The sequence below is a fragment of the Cyphomyrmex costatus genome, unplaced genomic scaffold, assembly GCF_001594065.2.
Source record: "Cyphomyrmex costatus isolate MS0001 unplaced genomic scaffold, Ccosl1.0 scaffold270, whole genome shotgun sequence".
NCBI lineage: Eukaryota > Metazoa > Arthropoda > Insecta > Hymenoptera > Formicidae > Cyphomyrmex > Cyphomyrmex costatus.
Genome location: NW_017276800.1, coordinates 542505 through 562119, shown reverse-complemented (window position 1 = coordinate 562119; position 19615 = coordinate 542505). Strand labels below are relative to the sequence as shown.

Genomic DNA, 19615 nt, shown 5'->3' with positions numbered 1-19615 from the left:
TGCAAGGGGGTGGTAGTGGCGGTACTGCCGATTCCGGCGTGATTACTATTATTATTGTTATTATTCTGGTGATGGTGATGGTGATGGTGGTGATGGTGATGGTGGGGGGTGAGCGCGTCGTGCGGATAATAAGACGTTGACGATGGTGAGGTACTCACGACGTCCGGCGTGCTGGCCCCGTCCGTGTGGCTGGTGCTGTCAGCGGTGCTTCTGGGTCCGCTGCCGTCCAGACCGTTACCCAACTCGGGTGGCTTCGAGCTCTCTCGGTCGTCGATCACGAGGTCGATCGGCATCTTGCCCTTCAGGCAGCTGATATACCGGTGGCAGAAGTTGTCGCACAGCTCGTGCACCTGAAACATGAAAGAAAGAGAAAGAACATTCGTTAGTTATAAAGAAGACTCAAGAACCAATTAAATCGGTTCTTCATTGACGAACCAAGATACCGTTTTCCGAAAGATACTTTCCAACGGGAGGCGGCTGATTAACCGCACCGCCGGAAATGATTAATAGATAGGTTCGATCGAATGAATCCAACCGATGCAGAGTTTTACCGTGGTGTGAGACGCAAAGAGAGGAAGAGAGAGGAAAGGAATAAAAAGTAAAAGAGAGACGCGGCGTATCGATACACGAAGATGGAGGAGAAGGATTGTGCGCGCATCTCGAGACCGTGGAAGCGGTCTCTGATAGCTGCTGAAGAGAAATCGATGCAACGAATGTAGAAGGAGCGCAAGAGAAAGAGGAGAGAAGATCTGACCGGTGTCCAGTCGACCAGAATGTTATGTATGCAAATGAAGCCTGACAGGCCTATAGGATAGCCAGCCGCGATCTTCCTCCGTTCCCCTTTCGACTCATCCTCCAACCCTCACCCTACTCCCCCCCGTCCCTCACTCTATCCTCCTGCCTGATTCGCCTCCTTGATTTCGTTTAGAATAAACGTATTATATAAGCAAAAGCAAATAAAATTCGTTATCTTGTTATATGTAAATCGTCGGCGAGTAGAGATATTACGAAGCCGCCGCACGGTCCTCGCAAACGTACACCACCCTCTCTCTTTCGTTCCCGGGGCTACCTTGCACGCATTACCTTGCCCACCTCTATCGGCCTAGAGCTCGCTTATAACACTCTTATTAAGCATTTATATATAATAGAGAAGACGGCCATCTTTGCCGTAGGCGGCACCGTCCAATGCGGTAGCGTGCACACAAACGTAGGACAATGCACATGTTTATCATCCGTTAAGCGCATGCGAAAAGACTTGCAATTGGGTTTCCCCTGACCGACCGAGAAACTCGACGACGAGCAATTCGTACTTGATCGCTCGAAGCGAGCAAGGTAAATGAACGTACATCGTCTATATAGAGATAGACGCGGATATATAGAAACTTACTACTTATATTGATGCTCGTGATAATCAACATTGCAAGGAAACTACCAGTCTAATCAAACATTTTGCATATCGGAGATAAGATTGCAGATTATCAAATCGTTTTCGTTTAGCTTGCGAAAGGTGACTCAATGACGATATTATTAGGAGCGATCAATAAGATCGTTATGTGTATTATGCAAAGTCACTACAGAACGACGATGTATTTTGCATCGATCGGCGAGCATTCGTCACGCTCGTTTACCTGTCTTCAAAACTAAGAGGCCTCTCATCCAGACCGATAATGCGACAACCTCCGGTCCATTGACTGCGCTTCTTCCATTGCGGCACCAAATCTTTTTTCCTGTTCTATTTGCCTCGACGTATCACCGCGACGTATAGTAACACAATGCCTTCCTCGGGATGATTAAACTCTCTCTTTCTCTCTCTCTCTCTCTCTCTCTTTCTCTCTCTCTCTCTCTCTCTCTCTCTCTCTCTCTCTCTCTCTCTCTCTCTCTTTACTACAAGAATCTAGAGGCGGATAGAAAGAGACTTGGAAGGACAGCAGCTATAATGTTGAACTGGTTAGAATTTGATCCACTGGGAGTCGAGTCGAACCGAGCGCGACAATGCTCAGCGAAAAAAGAAATTAAAGGAAGAGTCTACGTTCCCTTTTTACCGTCTAATGCATCGAATCGATTCTTTTTGCGCTTTGATTTCAACAATATTCTTTTAAAATTTTAGAAATGCATTTCAATTTTGTCACGATTTGCGTTAATGATCAACTTGAAAGTAATGATTAATAATTTATAAAAAGATGAAATATTAAATCGATATATTTGTGAAAAGATATTAATTTATCAGATTAATTCTAATAAGTAAAACTGGTATTAATAATACATCTCGAAAGAAGAATATCCCGGTTGGAGCTCAATAACTGATGGATTCAACTATAACATAAAACATGATACCATCGTCTTGGTACACGCGAATTTTTGCAATCTATCCTACCATTGAACCGCGTCATCCTATATACCGTGGATGATGATCTCAGAGGGAACTGATACAGGATATAGGGAGGTCGTCCCAGGCGATATGACGAGACGCTCGATCGCTTTTGGCGGTCATCGAAATAGCAAAAGGACAACGTGGTTAGGTCCAATCGTTTTGGAGAGAGAATGTTGTGTCCGAGGATATCTCGTGGTGCGCGATACGACAAAGTGGCCCGTTATCTGGCGAACGAAGGCGATCGAAACAAATTTCGGGTTGCGAACCCGCCCTACGTCCGTAATTGGACGCCATACGAAAATAGTCCTTGGGATCTGAATACGCTACTTAAAGTTTTAGCACAAGTTAAATTACGATTCAATTTCGAATCGAGGGTTAGTATCGATCGAATTAAACTTTTAGTAAGGACGCTACGATTAAAGATTTAAACAGCTGCGATAATACTATTTCCATCGGTGTTCTCGAGCGAAAACGGAAACGACAGCCACTCGAAATCGATGAGCGATTTCATCTTCCGGTTGCTTCTTGAGTTATTTATCGCGTGAATAAAACAGTCATCGTCATCGCATCTATGCGATTATTTACAAAGAATTGAGCAATAAGATTTTGTTAAAAAATGTTTTAAATAAAAGAACAAAATAGTGAGATGTAAAAATATCACAAAAGATTCATTGGGAAACGACTAATTCAAAATTATTTTCGTTTCATAATTTAATAACTATATTTAATAATTCGATGGCAATGATGACTTTTGCAAAAACATCTTTTTAAGCGAATTGCTTTATTAAATTATTATTCAATTGCTTTCGACAATATTTCCTCGCAGCAAGCGCGCACGAAATTCTGAATCAAAATCCAGATTTTCATCGAAATTAGATACTATAACAATCCTGATTTTAATTTTATTCAAATTTTAATAATATGAAAAATGTAGCATATACATATAGTTCATGTAATTACTTTAAAATAAGAAATTATACACACACACATGGAAGTACGAATTAAAAACTTATTGTCTATTGTATCGTTATATTTCATGTATTTAAAACGATGTCGTTTTAAAGATGAAGAGACTAATTATTCCGAAACCAGTTTTCCATTGAAAGAGAGAACATTTAAACGATTCTCCCTTTTTCTCAGTCATCCTGTTGTCATGGAAGGAAAGAGTAGGTACTTGGCGCGCTGTGACATTATACGAACTCGAGGACCTCGGTACCGTCTTTCATTCGGCCTCGAAATTGCTCGAAAATTTACGTAAACGAAGGAAAGAACGGGTAAACGTCTCCCTATCTTACATCCGCCTCTTCCTTCCTACCTCGCCTCTTCACGAACTCTCAGAAAGGCAAACGCCGAAGAATGGAACGGATCCAAGGTACATACGAGTGAGAGAGTAGAAAAGAAGGAACACGGGGAACCCCATTTACGGCACAATGGGCTCCTTTGAAGCCGAAGGTAATGAAGGTTTCGGGGTGTCTGTCTCGGTCTCCCTCTCTCGTGGCCTGATTCGCAACCTGACCACCCTTACGGCACGCACAGGATATCTATATACCGGGTGTGCATGTCGAACGAGCGGGGTCATCGCTTCCTTCCCTTTCCACTGCGATATCGATAACGATGAGAAACTTTGTTCCACAACACTCTATCGGATAATCCTTCTGATAAAAATCTCAGCCAATTCTACACATAAACTTGTGCGACGTACGTTATCTTTCGAATAAATTTATGTTTATTTATATATAAAAAAAAATCTCGTTATGAGGCAGTTAAGATTTAATTTCCATATCGTCTCGGCCAAGATTCCGTGTGTGGTAGGAAATACCTTAAAGTTCCTATACGCGGCACGTACGTATGCATGCTGAGGCACAAGGATATTCCAGCAGGAGAGAGCGACGTGCGCTAGCATAGGTTTAGAACCAGTTCCGTACGCGGCACGTCCACGAGCAGGAGGTCGCCCGCGTGTTGTACCAGTACGAATCCCGTTGGTATGCACTGTGTACGCCATAATATCCTATAAGAAATTTACCGCTCTCTAACCGGTGTACGCGGGAAGCAGTTGTCCAGAGTTCCATCTACGAAGAGAAGAACGCGAGTAGGATGATAGAAAGGGAGAAAAAGAGACGACTACGCCATCAGAAAATGCCGCGAAGGCAGAGAGAGAGGGAGAGAGAGAGAGAGAGAGAGAGAGATGAGAGAGAGAGAGAGAGAGAGAGAGAGAGAGAGAGAGAGAGAGAGAGAGAGAGAGCGAGCGAGAAGGGAAAAAGGGCCTGACCGAACCTTCCTTCCGCGCACCGGGCCCGGCAAAACGTAATTATGCTAATACGCGATTGGTTCGAAAATGTTAAATGCACGAGGCAGAGCACCGCGGGCTACCATGAGCCTGCCTCCATTGGTTCCCTCTCTTCCGTTCTCTATGCTACTCTCTCTCTCCCCCTCCCTCTCCTTTATCTCATTCTCCGTTCGTCTTTCTCTCCTCCACTTTGAGCACAGATATTTATGGAATCTTCTTCATCGCGCCCGCTGCATTCCGCTCCACTCGCTCGCGTCTCGTCTCGTCTCGTCTCGACTCGTCTCGTCCCGTCTTGTCTAGAAGAGGCCCCGGGGACCAGAAACGTTTCAATCTCCGTTACCATCGATGGCGTGCCAAGCCGCGTTTCGTCTCCAGACTTTGGGAGTAGGGATTCGACATACATGAGAAAGCCCATTTTATACATACTGTTAACCGAATATCGAGTACTTTCGCGGCATTGACAGTATCGTTTCCAGCATTCGAAGAATATACCCGCAGCCACCCATGTTATCTCTCGCATAACGCGCGTCTGCTAATTTCTTTAATCGTGTGCTTCCATTAACGAGGGCAAATTTAGAGGCATGGCTAAACGAGTAATAAGTGTTATCGCGATAAACCGAAACGTCGCTGTAATTTCGAGCTCCAATTAGTAAATTCATTTACCTTGATAAGCCGACGCGAAGGCAAAGCAGCATTCGATGATTTATTCGCTAACTTTTTAAACGAGTGTAAATAGTTTACAAAATTCATATTATGTCTAATTCCATTTTATACTGATACGTATTCCATTTGTGTCGTAACGCCAAAATGGAACTTGAGCCAAAATTTTCCGTCATGGATAAATATAAATCTTCATGGAACTCTTTCTCTCTCTCTCTCTCTCTCTCTCTCTAATACTATGCTGACTTTGGCGCATCGAAGATACTTGAATCCGCCGCGGGTAGTGCGGCATTATAATAATGTAAACGCCGTAAACGAAAAAAATTGCTATAAAATTACGCGCGATCGAACCGGACGAGTGAGAGAGGGCCGATCGACAGCGAAGCATCACGAAGAAGTCTCGAGAGCGCACGGCGGCCAATGGCTGCCGCCACGTCAGCTGCCATTTCGATGAAAATGCGATGGATGTCCGCTATTTTGTATGATAAAATATCGCTACAAAAACGTCTGAGTAAATCAAACCAGCCTTCGTATCCTGCGGGCATAGTCGTCTGAAAAGAGAGCGAGGACCTATCGAAAAATCCATGCACGTTGCATCGGGAGAGCTCTATTAGCCTACCTCTCTCGCCAATACATTGCAAAGCAAAGAAAAAGAAAATGCAGAGAATCTCGTAAAACACAGTAACCGCAGTCAAGAGCCCTTTCGCATCGCTAATGAAAAGTCTTGGAATTTTCCTCAACAGATGTCTCACTTTCACCGTTTACACGTGGCTATGTAATTCCACGTTGTTCTGTGACTGACCGGCAGGTAAAATGTTGGCGAATATTGTCATTTCGTTTCGCCAATATTTCGTTTCGGAAAGAAGACAAGGTGTCGTAACAAATAAAGAAAGAGGAAAAAAAAAAAGAAAAATGGAACTACCGTTCCAAAGCAAACAACTGCGAAGTTGGTAAAGCGTCTGTCGCCGTCCAACCATTGGACAGTAAAATGACTCCACTTACGTGTAGAGTTGGTTCACGTCGTAGTCTCGACGAATGCGTTGTAGATGTCAAGCTTTCACCGCAATTACGGAAGATTGCCCCCGCAGTCATAACAGTCGTTTTTCAGGTGTTAAAGACAACTTATTGGCAAACGGGCGCGGTAATTTCTCACAATAAGACCGATCGCGAGAATTTCCAATCGACCACTACTATAGTTTTAAGTCGGAAAATTACTTTTTGCATCAACAACACACACAGATAATTTTCACGCAATGTTTTTAAATAGAACAAGTTGTAACAGAGGAGTCTATATAAGCTAATGATATTTCCAGAATTTACACTATATATATTGTATATATATTCAATTCAGCAATAAAATAACTATAATTTTAGAACAAACGACACTTCTTAAAAGATGTTAAAATATTATGGAAAACAATTCTGATGAAAATTTATTCGTTAATAATAATAATAATGGAAGGAATAGGTGATTACAGTAATAAATCGCGCCCACATCAGTTGGATTAATATTAACATTATGAGCCTTATAATGCAGACGTGAAGGATACTCACCTTTTCGAGCTCGAGGAGGTGAAACCGGAGGACCTGAATCGCTTGAACCATCTGAAACGAGAAAAAAACAATTGAATAAAATACATTCGCCGAACGCAAAGGCAGAAAAAAGATATTGGATGATAAGAGGCTGGTTCGAAGAGGAAAAGAAATGACGAAGGAAAGACTGCAGCAGGGATCGGGGAAGACGATAGGGTAGAAGGAACATGAAGCAGAGACGTGATTTAACCACACGCTGCTGCATCGTCAACGGCAACAGACCTTTATTTTTTATTTGCACGTTCGTATTTTCATTTATTTCTTCCGTCGCGCGATATCACCGTTGCGATGAGACAGCGATAGTTGCGGTGGCGCGACGGTTATTAACGGGAATTCATTATTATTGCATCTGCATTTCGCTAATTCCGAATCTGAACCTGGGAGTGCAGAATTCGTGCAGGGTACACGATGATTTCGATATCACGGGTCAGAGAAATACAAGGGGTTTGGCACAGAATGTTCATTAATAATCGTCGATTAACAATTTCTATTTTCTCAAGTTCTTAAAAGAAAAAAAATTAAAAAAAAAAAAAAAAAAAAGAAAAATAATCCAAAACCATATTGCCAGAAAAAAATTTGCCGTACGATATTTCCAATGCATGATGCGTGCAATGCGCATCTATCGCAATGTTTAGAAGAAAAATACCAGAATATAAAGTTCGATAAGCGAGTCGACGCGACAACGCGACGGTGCGACATCGAAAGGTAATAATTGTTTCTTTCCTTTTTTTTCCTTTCTTTTTTAGACGTGTCCGTAGTATCGAAAGTGTGTCCTCGGAAGGACCGTCGGTATAATTTTCCGATACGCCATTAACATTTAAGGCCACCCGAGATTCCCCCATGCAATCTCTAAGTGAAGAGGAGATCGTACGTTGCGGCAACGTCGTTTTCTTTCGGAGACAGCAGAAGCGGCGATTCAATTAGGCAAAGCGGCAATCTTAATTGTTAATTAACATTATATTTATGCAATTATGGTCCATTATGATTCTGCGGGGCCGATAACGAAGCGGTCGCGATGAGTGCTCCTGAGATAGTGGACTCATCCGAGGCCTACCTACTACCTACCTCCTGCCTCCTCATCATCCTTTCGCCATGGAAGGATACGCTCTAAGCGAGGCAGGTATAATGCCCGAGTCTGTAACTACCATGAATGGCAAGCGGACGAGATATCACTTCGCCAAAATGCATTTCAAAGCTTGTATGGGATAAATAGTAAAAAAAAAATATTTTGCGAGTAATAAAACAAATGATTATGAGACTTGTATATTTACTAAAAATTTATTATTATATACTGTTTCCTTAATACATGACTTATCAAAAAAAGAGCAACCATAAGAAGAGTCATGCATCAAAGTACAGCTTATGAATGTAGCATCCAAAAAGTTACGGAAATATTGCAGGTAATCCCTTATTCGGAAGTTGATCCGCTTGATATCGAAATTACTATAAGCAAAAAATTGAATTTGCTAATAGAATAAAGAATAATTGTCCCCCCACGTTATACACGACAGGCCGTCAGTTCAGCGTCAAAGGAATATGTATCAGGTCTTCGACACTTCAGGGCTCCTCGTCGACGAACGGACAGCAAAGAAGAAAGAGGAAAGAGTGAGAGTAGATAAGAAAAGAAACAAGAACGCGATGAAGCAGAAAGAGAGAGAGAGAGAGAGAGAGAGAGAGCGCTGGAAGAAAAAGCGAAGATGGTATCGGTCCAGTAACGAACACACAACACAGAACACCCGGGTGCTCCTTCGCGAGATGGTGCGAGGAAACGATTCGCCACGATGTGTTTCTCGTCTCTCCTTCTCGCCTTCGACGTTATACACAATGTGTTCTCTATATTCTCCGACAGTTTTGTTGCTTCCCCCGACCAATAACGACGTAGTTACCACGACTTAGCACGAGCCCTTGTGCATACTCTCGATCGGTGCGAGAACAACATCACGAATATCCTTCGTTTTGACATAAGACTTTACACAATTTGTAAGAAATAAGGCGTTTATCTTAAAATAAAAAAATTCTAGCTAAATATAAAATTCAAAGCGTACTTGATCACATTTGATCATGACGAATTATTTTGGTTGAGATTCTATCCATGTATGTTTTCTTGTAATAGTTACGCGAAAAATTTTTAATTTCATCGAGATATAAATAATGTATTCACTGTCTTTTCAGTATGTAGATCTTCCACAACAGTACGCTTGTCTGCAGTATCTCTAACTATCGCGCGAATGAAGCTCTTCGTGATGTCTAGTCCAGGCCACGTCACTCCACCGTCACTCACTCTCTCTCTCTCTCTCTCTCTCTTATATTTTCTTCGTCGGCTCTCTTGCTCCGCTTGCGATCTTTCGGCTCGGGAGGTTTTGCCACGATCGCTCATCACGTGTTATTAATTAGGCTTGCCGAGCGGCCAAGTATCTCCCAAGCAGGGGAAGCCGAGTCGGAGGAGGAAGAAGCGAAGGAAGAAGAAAAACTAAGAAACACACGAAGAAACAGGGAGATGGTGTTATTTATAAGCCGACAGGGACGACGCAGTCGGAAGCAACGCCCGATGATGAAGGGAGCCCCTACTTTGAATCTCGCGCTCTCTCTCTCTCTTTCGTTCTTTCGTCGTCACCGTATGTGTGTTGCTTTCTTTTACTTTTCTTTTCCCCCGCGGTCGCTTCTACTCAAGTGTCACTACACCGTGACGTGTGATGCATGTTGCACCGACGAATGCGTGATATATACGTGAAATACGCGATGCACATGTACGAAAGTGTAAATGAGAATGCGTTGGGATTTCGCACCTTGCGAATGCTGTACTCTAAACATCTGGTCAGAACTCGTGGATATTTCGTGAGTGATTCAAATCACATTTCAAACCACTTCATGGATTATAATGTGGAAAATATTGACTTTATTTTTAAAAATAGCTATTACAGTAAAAGCATTAATAAAAAAAAAAAAAAAAAAAAAAAGAGCAGGTACAGCAATCCATTATTGCATAAGGAGGACGATAGAATGTCAATAATGAAATTATCAAGAAGCGTCTTCGTTCATTTCTTGCAAATAATAAAGAATGTATATGCACTTGTCGGTAGAGTTCCCAATTAATATACGCCATTCTTTAGATTGACAAAATTAACTGCATGGATACTGTCAATGACGTAAATGCAGGCATACGCCACTGCTCCACTTTTATGCCAATCGATTCCATTATACGTGCATCTATATATTAAATAACGCGTTGCCAACGTTCTTTTATAATTGGAACGTATACACATAACTGTCATTATTAATATAAATGTAAATTTTGAGATTAAAGTGAGTATCAAGGTTAAAAGATAGTGATAAATAAAAAAATTCACATGGCAGGTCAATCCGTTTCGTGATGCGCGGTTCGTTAAAGCACCACGATTAGCATCTTATAATTGATTGCAAACGATTTTTGAGGAAATTAAATTCGATCTCGGCAGCGCTGCATAAATCTTCGCGCGTAATATACCGGTCGTTTTCAACACTTCCAGTCCAGCAAAGTAGTACGGTGAAGTCGTGATACGACCTTGATGAGATCGTTATATCGCGCAGTCAGGTCGGTACCCGTATAGGTGGACCTTGCCGGGCAGATGGGCTCGTATATACAGCTCATATTAATTAGTCCGCATACGCGCGCGACGGCGGAAAAAGGAACGTGATGGCGACTGAAGAGCGAAAGTGAGACTACCAAAGAGATCATCAGATAGAGAGAGAGAGAGAGAGAGAGAGACAAGACAAACGAGAGTGAATGGTCGACTGTGTGTATGAGGGCTGGGCATTCGTTCGCGTGGAAAAGAATTCATAAAATTGTATCGTATATGTATAAATGCGCAGTCACGTTGACGGGAACATCTCGCGTTATTGATTCAAAAAACCTAATTAATTAACAAACATTTCGCATACTTCCTACGAGTTCGCACGAGAATTGTTTCCCGTATCGCGTATGTCTTCATTGCCTGAAAGAAAACGAGAAATAAAACCAAACATGTGGGAAAAAGAAGCTAGGTTTGCGATCGAAATAAATAATCAAACACTGAAAGATAGGAAACCGAAAAAGAGATGCGCTTGAATAGAAATAATTTGCGGGCATATTTGTAGAGAAACAAAAAATTCGTGTGCAATTTCTTCAATTCTCTCAGTCAAAAAAAATGGCATATATTATAGCTCTGATAAACACAAATGAAGGGGTCTAAAACTGTTGATAAAATCGCTTCGATTCTCGCGAGATTGCTGAGTACCGAGGTAATACACGTGAGCCTCACGTCAAGTCATTGCGAAACGGTATGTATGATGGTGCGATTAACAGTCGAAATAATCGTCGTCTGAATTAAATAACACGTCGCGTCCCAACGTATCTAAATCAAGTTTTCAAATGACACAAGGATGGATCAATCGACGCGCGACGCCAAAATATCGAGCGTAAACAGATCGAAATGTAAATTGCGACATGTAATATGAAAATTGTTGTCACCCTCTGAGCCTGTATGAGCGCAAGCAGCTCTAATGAATAGTTATTAATTGTATCACTTATTAACGAGGGACATCATAGGGGCGACAACTCTTATCGATGTTCAATAATTTACGAGGTAAGCGTCCTCTTTCTCAGATTACTCGGCCAACTCTGCCCTCCCCTCTCTCTCTACGCTTTCATTTCTCCTATCGAGAATTTCGCGCCAATTATAATCGTACGTTCAAAGAGTACATCCCGACTGTCTCATTATCACTTTTTAGCTTCAGCGTTAAAATGACAAAAAAATGCTTTGGCCAACGTTATCTTTATCACCAACGACATCGCTCGTCGACCCGCGATAATTAATTATTTCAATCTATACCGACAAATATCACAATCGCGCTCGACGTAACAATCCAAATATACTTATTCATGCACAATTTGTCCAAAATAACACTTATCACATACAATATTCTTCCTCAAGTAAACCATAGCTCTTTCGTAATGTCGTAAAAAAAAAATTCGGTATATACTAAATTCGATCGTTCACAAAAGAGAGCAAATTTGACGTCGTGCCACTTGAAAATTATTAACATATTAGAAATGCATATTTCTCAAAGAAAATGAAAAATTCTTCGGAGATATCTTCTCCCTGTTCAATGTGTACACGCGAGCAGGAAGGTGAGCCAAGCGATACACGGTAGTCAAGAGCGCTATGCAAGCAAGGGACGACGGTTTATCTACGACCTGGTCGCACGCTCGAAACGCGCAAAGACACTCGAAGCGACAATATTTAAACATTGTTAAATCGTGTGATACTTGTCAACGGCAAACATACATCGCGACTACTTGTATCTTAAGTAGTTGTATGACCACGCGTTGTTTTCTCAATTATCAATATCGCCAATGTTGTTTGATACAAATCTATAACGGAACAAATGCACCTCATCATCATTTTGCACAAAAGAATTTTCAAAAGAAGAAGAATAAAAATTTTTTAAATATAAGTTTCATGACGTAAATTAATGCTCTTGCAAATTAATGCTAAACCGATGCGAATTATGCTGTAATGTGTCTCTTATTTATAGTAGTATAATCGAGAAAGTAATATTCTCCATGAAACTGCCTGCATAATTTAGGATTTTATTTCAGAAGAGCTGAATCATAAGGACATATGCTGGTACTATAAAATATCTATTGATCTTATATAGATGGTAAAATACAAAATAATTAAACGTTATAAAAAAAATAACACTTTTGTATACGCAGTATGAATTTACAACTGTGACAAATATACCTACGTATAAATCGAACATTACAGAATTGTACTCGCGTGCTTACGTTTAAAATATTAATAACAATAATAACTGATAGCCGCGCGCGATCAGGACGACTGATCACAGGACGTGTATGTAGAGCGTAAGAATTTCGGGCATCCCGCACGTGCACGTAACGCGATATTAAGATGATAGTGCGTCCTGGCACGGGCCATCAAAACGGCGGACTACCGTCTTAATAGCCGGAGATTTATAGTCCCGGCGACGGCGCAAAGTCACGGGGCTCCAAAGAGCGAGCGAGAGAGAGAGAGAGAGAGAGAGGGAGGGAGGGAAGTCTAGTCTGCCGTAATATAACCCAACCCAAAGTCCCGTATAGAAAGAAGGTCCGTGGTATATGTATGTATATATATAAGGGCTCGTGTGGCAAAGAAGAAACCACGAAACGAGCCGAGAAACCACTACGGGCGCCCGCCCGGATAAACGGAGGAAACGAAGAAAAACGAAGAAAAAGTGCGTCGCGTGATGATTCCTCGGCCGCTGACTCCGGCCCCGTTCGTCAACGATTACGAGACGAGAAAATCGAACGGAGCGAGAAAAGCATCTCTCGCAGTTGAAAATAATATCCAAAATATATTTTCAACAAAACAGAGCGATCGTATGTATTATTTTAATTATTGTTTGTTGACGCGATAAAAACGATAATAGTTAAATAAATAGGCACTTAAAAAATTTAAATTAACGAGTCCTTTCTTTCGTATCTTAATTAAAGTAGGTCATAGGTGATCAACTTACGTATCGTTGATGTGCCATAAAAAAGACAGGCGCATACGAAAGTATTCTTATATGTGCAAAAAGTACATATAAAAAAGCGTCCAAGCAACTTTAAGTGCACCTGCATTTTTGCGAATATTTTCGGCAACATTAACGTCTTAACGAGCGGCACAAGTCGAGTCCGGGAGAACGAGCCCCGTTCCGCGGTTCTTTTTTTCGTCGTCGTTTCCACGCAGAGGCGACATAAACCCTGAATGAGTAAAACATGCTCCCCGGAAAGCACCATGGGACGTCTTCGCAGCAACTAAAATGCGCCTCGCTCGGAAATTATTTTATCGTCCTTAATCGTCGCTCGATCGCTGCCCATGCAGATCGCTTGTTCTTCGTTAATTCCGCGTGTCTCTCATTTCCTCGTCGAATAATCACCGAACGAAACATGCATATGTATCATCTGCCACGCTATTTCGCCGTACTCGAGAAATTCATTCAACGATATTCGTCCGGTATAATATGTCGTTTTTGCCTGGCGTTATGCGCGCATCGTCAATGCCGCCGCTAATTACCGCCACACATGAGGATTATAAAATCAATTTCTACCACAAAATATGCCGTATAAATAAAACATTTCCGGCCTTAACAACCGGCAGCCTTAACGAGCTCGCGAACTTGTCTTATATGAGTGCGCAAGTGGCCGCAGGCGAGTGTATGTGCGAGTGTAACGGCAAACTGCTTCAAGTGTGTTTCGATATATTCGAGCACGTGCTCGATTCGGATTCGCGTATGTTTGTACGTGCTCTCTTATCGGATGATATTCAACGCACAGCGATGTAAAGCGTCCAAGTTTAATCAGTTCGATTATTGATACGCGCGCGGCGATGATGACCCATACAGATAATAACGCAGCGAGCGAGTCGCACGCGCTCGCAAGAGTCTCTCACGCTCTTGTGACAAACTTTACTCCACACACCACGGCTACGCGCTACGCCACGCCACGCCACTCCACACGCTAATTAATTCGTAGCCGCGCTTCAACATACCGAATTTATTAGACGACACGCGATCTCATCTCACAACCCGATGATGACGTATGCGCTACGGCTTGCTTAAATATTTGACGTACTCGAGCGCGACCGATAATCGACGCACACGTCGGTCGAATGATCGAGTACGCGTTTTACTTGGTTTCTCTGAATTTTAATCCTCCCGACCGATTGTAAGGTGAATAATATATCTATCTCGTCACAGTGTGCTAATATTTGACATCTGTACAGTCAAGTCAAAGAAATCTGCCTACATTTATTTTATAAACGAGTCCAATTATTAAAATCATATTCTATCAAAGTTTGTAACACTCTTCTTATATAGGTACTTGAGATAATATAATAATATATTTGAGGACGTACGATAAAATGGCCGTAAAATTCAAAATTTAACGTTGGCAGATTAACTCGTTCTACTTGGAGAATAATTGTATCGCGAAAAATCGCAGTGAAATTGCCAGAGCGCGAGTTGCGGCTACATCGTCATCAGTCGAAAGGCCGTGCATAAAGGACCACCGGCGGAGTGGCTTATACGCAGGATAACTTTCGGCAGTCCTTCTGTGTTACATTATACTTTACGCATTCGCCACGGTTCTCTCTTTCCGCCCTGTTCGAGCAGTGGTTTTCCTTTCCGAGTTGGGTTGGAGAAGTCTCTGCGGGGCACTCGAAACCCTCCCCCGCTCCATACCTTCAAAACCATCAGGCCTTTATTCCTAATACGCAAACCACCGCGACTAAAAAGAGCGTCACGACGCGCGCGCTCAAGGATATAATATCGCCACCATATACTGGCGTGGGCGGAAGAAGCCCGGCGAGTAAGCACATACGTTCCTGAATCTCGGCGGCGCAGAGACCAGATAAATATCTCTTTTTGTCCATCAGTCGGGAGGAGGCACGCCTGTTTCTCGACTTCTCGGGATACACGAAGCGAAGATAAGAGCAACATATTTCTGCTGGGGCGAAGTAAAAAACCGAATACATTCCAGCGGTATGTTTATCAGCGCGCCATGCTTGTGCATTGGCCGAAGAGGCGTCTTGCAGGAAAAGACTGGTGTTCGGCAAAAGAGAGAGAGAGAGAGAGAGACTCGCGCATGATATTCGCAAAATACTCGCGCGCGACTGACGCGAGTACATGCCCGCAGCCGCACAATACACATATGTATGATACACGCGGTCGTAAAACGTTAACCACGCGATTACAATCGCTTCTTTCAACGTCGTATACTGAGAGTCGTTAGGGCTCTAACGTTGAAAGGTTCAAATGCGCGCGCGCGGGATCCGGGTATTAAATAATGAACAGCACCGGTGGTGATTGAATCAATGGATACGGGTCGATCGCTCTCCCTTGCCGTTGTATAGAAATTGCGCGAAAGTAACGCTGATTGCGGACGACGATCCTAGCTTCTGCGGGGATCGATCGACAGGAACGACGACGGCAGTAGTGGCGCGGTAGCGAGACGACGACGGAGATTGCAACAAAATTGCAATAATCAGCGATAATATTGCCCGCAGCGATTGGGCCTTGAGAACACGCGCGCTAATCGCGTGCTAAAGGCACGACATCACGCATACGGCGAGAAAGATGCTCGAAAGGTATAACTTGTCGATCCTCACATGATATTTGCGTCGCATATTCTTGACTCTCCATGATTACGATTTATATCACGAATCAAAGTACACGCATTCCGTGCAATTTTATTTAATCCTTTAGCCGACTCGCAATGAAATAACGTGACTGCGTGAAATCCACGCGAAACCGTGTAATTCTATTAAATAACACATAAAATAAACTTTTATCAAGTCTGTTAAAAAATCATTCGTATATCACATTAATATCCTTCTGATCTTATCAAAAAGCTTATTGATTAATGAGTCTTCTGAATTTTTTATCAGAAAACATTTTGGACTTTGAAATATACGATGCAATTCGTGTAACATATGCACAACGGTTCAAAAATTTTTACACGATCAAAAATAAAAAAAAATGTTTGGATGCGAATAAATGTAAAATAAATTTGACGCAATATGTAAAAACGTTGTGTAATTTATCGTGCTCGCCGAACAACAACGCTTCAATGAATGATTTAGATTGCGGGCAATTTTAAAAAAGAGAAAAAAAAACATTCTCTGACACTCTCTGGTAGCGCGCGATATATTGGCGTAGTATAGTTTGAAATTAATCACACGATAAGAAAATTTCATTTCATCTCGGAATAGTATCTACTATACTCGGAGTAGATTTGACGTTGCCGCGGACTTGTATCCGGCAGATTACGAAACGAAATCTTTACTATACGTATAACAACGTCCGGGTTACCGCGCGTTGCGCAAGAAACGACGAATCGTGAAGCATACACACGCATACATGCTACACACAATTAATATTTGAAAAATTAATAATGAAACTATATACGTATACACGTAATGCTCCGCTTCTTACCGCCCTCGAGCGTGTACCGCGCGCCGCCACGAGTAAATCACGAAGGCGAGGTCCAACGTCCGGTGAGAGAGAGAGAGAGAGAGAGAGAGAGTAGAATGCCCTCCCTCGCGATAATTATTCTCCAAACGCAAGACTGGTAATTAGCATCTCATTGGCTTATTTCTCGCTTATGCTAATGGGAATATTATTTAAGCGCGTGCACGAAAAGGGTTGACCATCCTTCTCTTCCTCCCCCGCTTCTTACTCCTCGTATCTCTGTCCGCGCTGCACAGTCGCGGAGACTCTTCCTCTTGCCGACCCATACAACAAGTTTAGTGGCCCGGCGTCGCTTCGCATTGCTCGCTTTACCGCTTTCCGTTGCGCGCGAAACATGACGTCTCGCTCCGCGCGCGTCTTTCTTTCCCCCGTTCCGTTTACGACGCGCACTAAGGAGTCGAACACGTGGTGTCTCCTCGTGCGGTTTCCCCGTTTAGTACCATCAGGAAATTCCCCGCGATTTACCGGAACGTGCGCAAAGCCGTCTGACAGCGCTCGCGATGAAACCCTCGTCTCGCATTCATTTTTGAAATAATTCTTTTCACGAGTACACTTTCTGTCAATTTCTGTCAGTTTTTATCAATGCACGACAAATTAAACTTAATCCAGAGGAGTTATGTTTTTACAATTGTACATCTGTTGTTCTAATATAATCGATGGCAGACGATCACCAAGTGAGATTCTGTTCTCTGGACTTTCTCTATCCGCATTGATTTGGTATACAGCATACAGTGATCACAATTGCATCGAATTTGCTCGAAGGAGCACTTTCACGCTTACTCAGCTGTGTATAATGGAAATACTAGAGAAGAGAACCAACAGAACTATCTCTTCACTACGCTACTGACCACCGCTAACAACCGGCGAAGAAAACGGTAGAGTCTCACCATACCCAGCAATCGGAAAGTAATCTCACTCGGCGACTTTTCCGTTCTGCGAAATTATCAGCAAAAAGCTCGCATTCGATTGGTACAGAAGGGAGATCTTTGTCTCGCGGAGACAGAGAACGCGGTAGAAGAAGGATGACCGAGGAGAAGAAAAGAACTCTCCGGAGTTGGAGAGAATCGACGAGGAGCGAAAGAGAACGGAAGGTCGAAAGGCGACGCGCGGAAGGAAGAGAGAGAGAGAGAGAGAGAGAGAGAGAGAGAGAGGGTGAGAAGTGGACGAGCGCAAAAAGCGCGAACGTTACGTGCCTCTTCTTTACGATAGAAGCTCATTGCTCGTAGATTGCGATTTGCCACGGACGTAATGAAGCCACGCCACCTTCCTACCAGAACAACTACGCGTATGGTGACTGCACCAGCAGCCCCGAGGAGGAGATGTTTTCCTCTAGCGATCCACCGCGACAGGTTGGCCGCTGCCGCCGCGCCGCCGCCACCGCCAACAGTAGTCGGTAGACGATTCGAAAATTTTTATCTGCCATACCCATTTAACTCCCTCGATTTACCACTGGTAACACACCTGCCGCAGGGGCGGCTTTTTGCAAATGCGCGTCGAGAGGATAGCCGAGAGCAATGCACGCACAATCGCGGCACGGAAGACAACGCGCGAACGCGCCGATGGACTTTCGACCTCGTGGCACAAAAATCAAGACATAAATCAACGATGAAAGGCATTTTTACATGATTTACACTCGCATCAAGAGAGAGAAAGAAAAGAAAGTTACAGCGATAAAAGATTTCCACAAAATTCCATTATTAAGATTTTTTTTTTACATAACAATTATGTATATTAACATAATTTTGTATATTCAATGTTTTGGACTCTTTTCTTTTCTCAACTTGCATTAGTGTTACACAAGTAAGTAAATAAAACATTATCCAAGTTCCTACGCATCTATGCTAATATTTTTAAATAAGGTCACAGTCGACAGTTGTGACAGTGACAGCCGTAAACGCAAGGTGCTGCCTTGCTCGAATATTTGCGACTCGATACGGTCGTGACAAGCCAGGTAACGGACGTGACGTTTCGAAAAATTGTGGGCAACAGTGCGAGAACACGCTCAACGAAATGCATTGCTCGTTACAATTTTATCTTTCTCTCTTCCACGTAAAAAATCAAAACAAGAGCGTAACAACAATTTGGCATTAGCTCAGCATGTGATTTCGAGAAATATAGTACTCGTATATGTTTAAATAAAAACTGTCTATGGAGAAAAAAAGACGAAAATATTTTCGCAAAAATAATGACGATAAAAAGTACGATCTCCACATATAACCCCAATAAAAATATATATTTTTCGAATATATTCTTGTTAAACGGAACTAACTGATTCCGCGAAAGACAAACGGAACGCGAGATAAATTTAATTCCACATTCGTATTGATTTAGATATAAATGATAGTAGTAGATGTAACTTCTCCCCATTGAAGTTACAATTTATTATTAAATCTTTTTTCTTGTACACCCTGCGTCGTATACAATTCTGTAACATTATTTAAATATTTTCCAGCAGATAAAATATTTCATCAGATTCTCGTTAATTGTTCGTAATGCAATTTTGAATATGATTTAAACTGCCGTAGTTTAAATTTATCTATATTAAATTTTTATTTAATAAATTTTATTTAATAAATTTATGCTTACGCCTTAAAAAAAATATTTTTTAAGGCAAACAAATACCTAGAAACTTTGCATATAAAATCATATTGAATTCTTTGTAAAAACACAATAAA

General features: G+C 42.2%; 1 protein-coding gene across 1 annotated transcript in view; it reads right to left on the bottom strand.

Moving 5' to 3' along the window:
• hth (Meis homeobox homothorax) overlaps positions 1 to 19615 on the bottom strand; it is a 369578-nt gene that overhangs the window by 320252 nt on the left and 29711 nt on the right. Inside the window, exons 5-6 of the mRNA XM_018540853.1 lie at positions 6873 to 6923; positions 159 to 350 (exon numbers count right to left, since the gene is read on the bottom strand). Of these exons, the coding sequence (XP_018396355.1) occupies positions 159 to 350; positions 6873 to 6923 (243 nt within the window). The remainder of the gene's footprint in view (positions 1 to 158; positions 351 to 6872; positions 6924 to 19615) is intronic.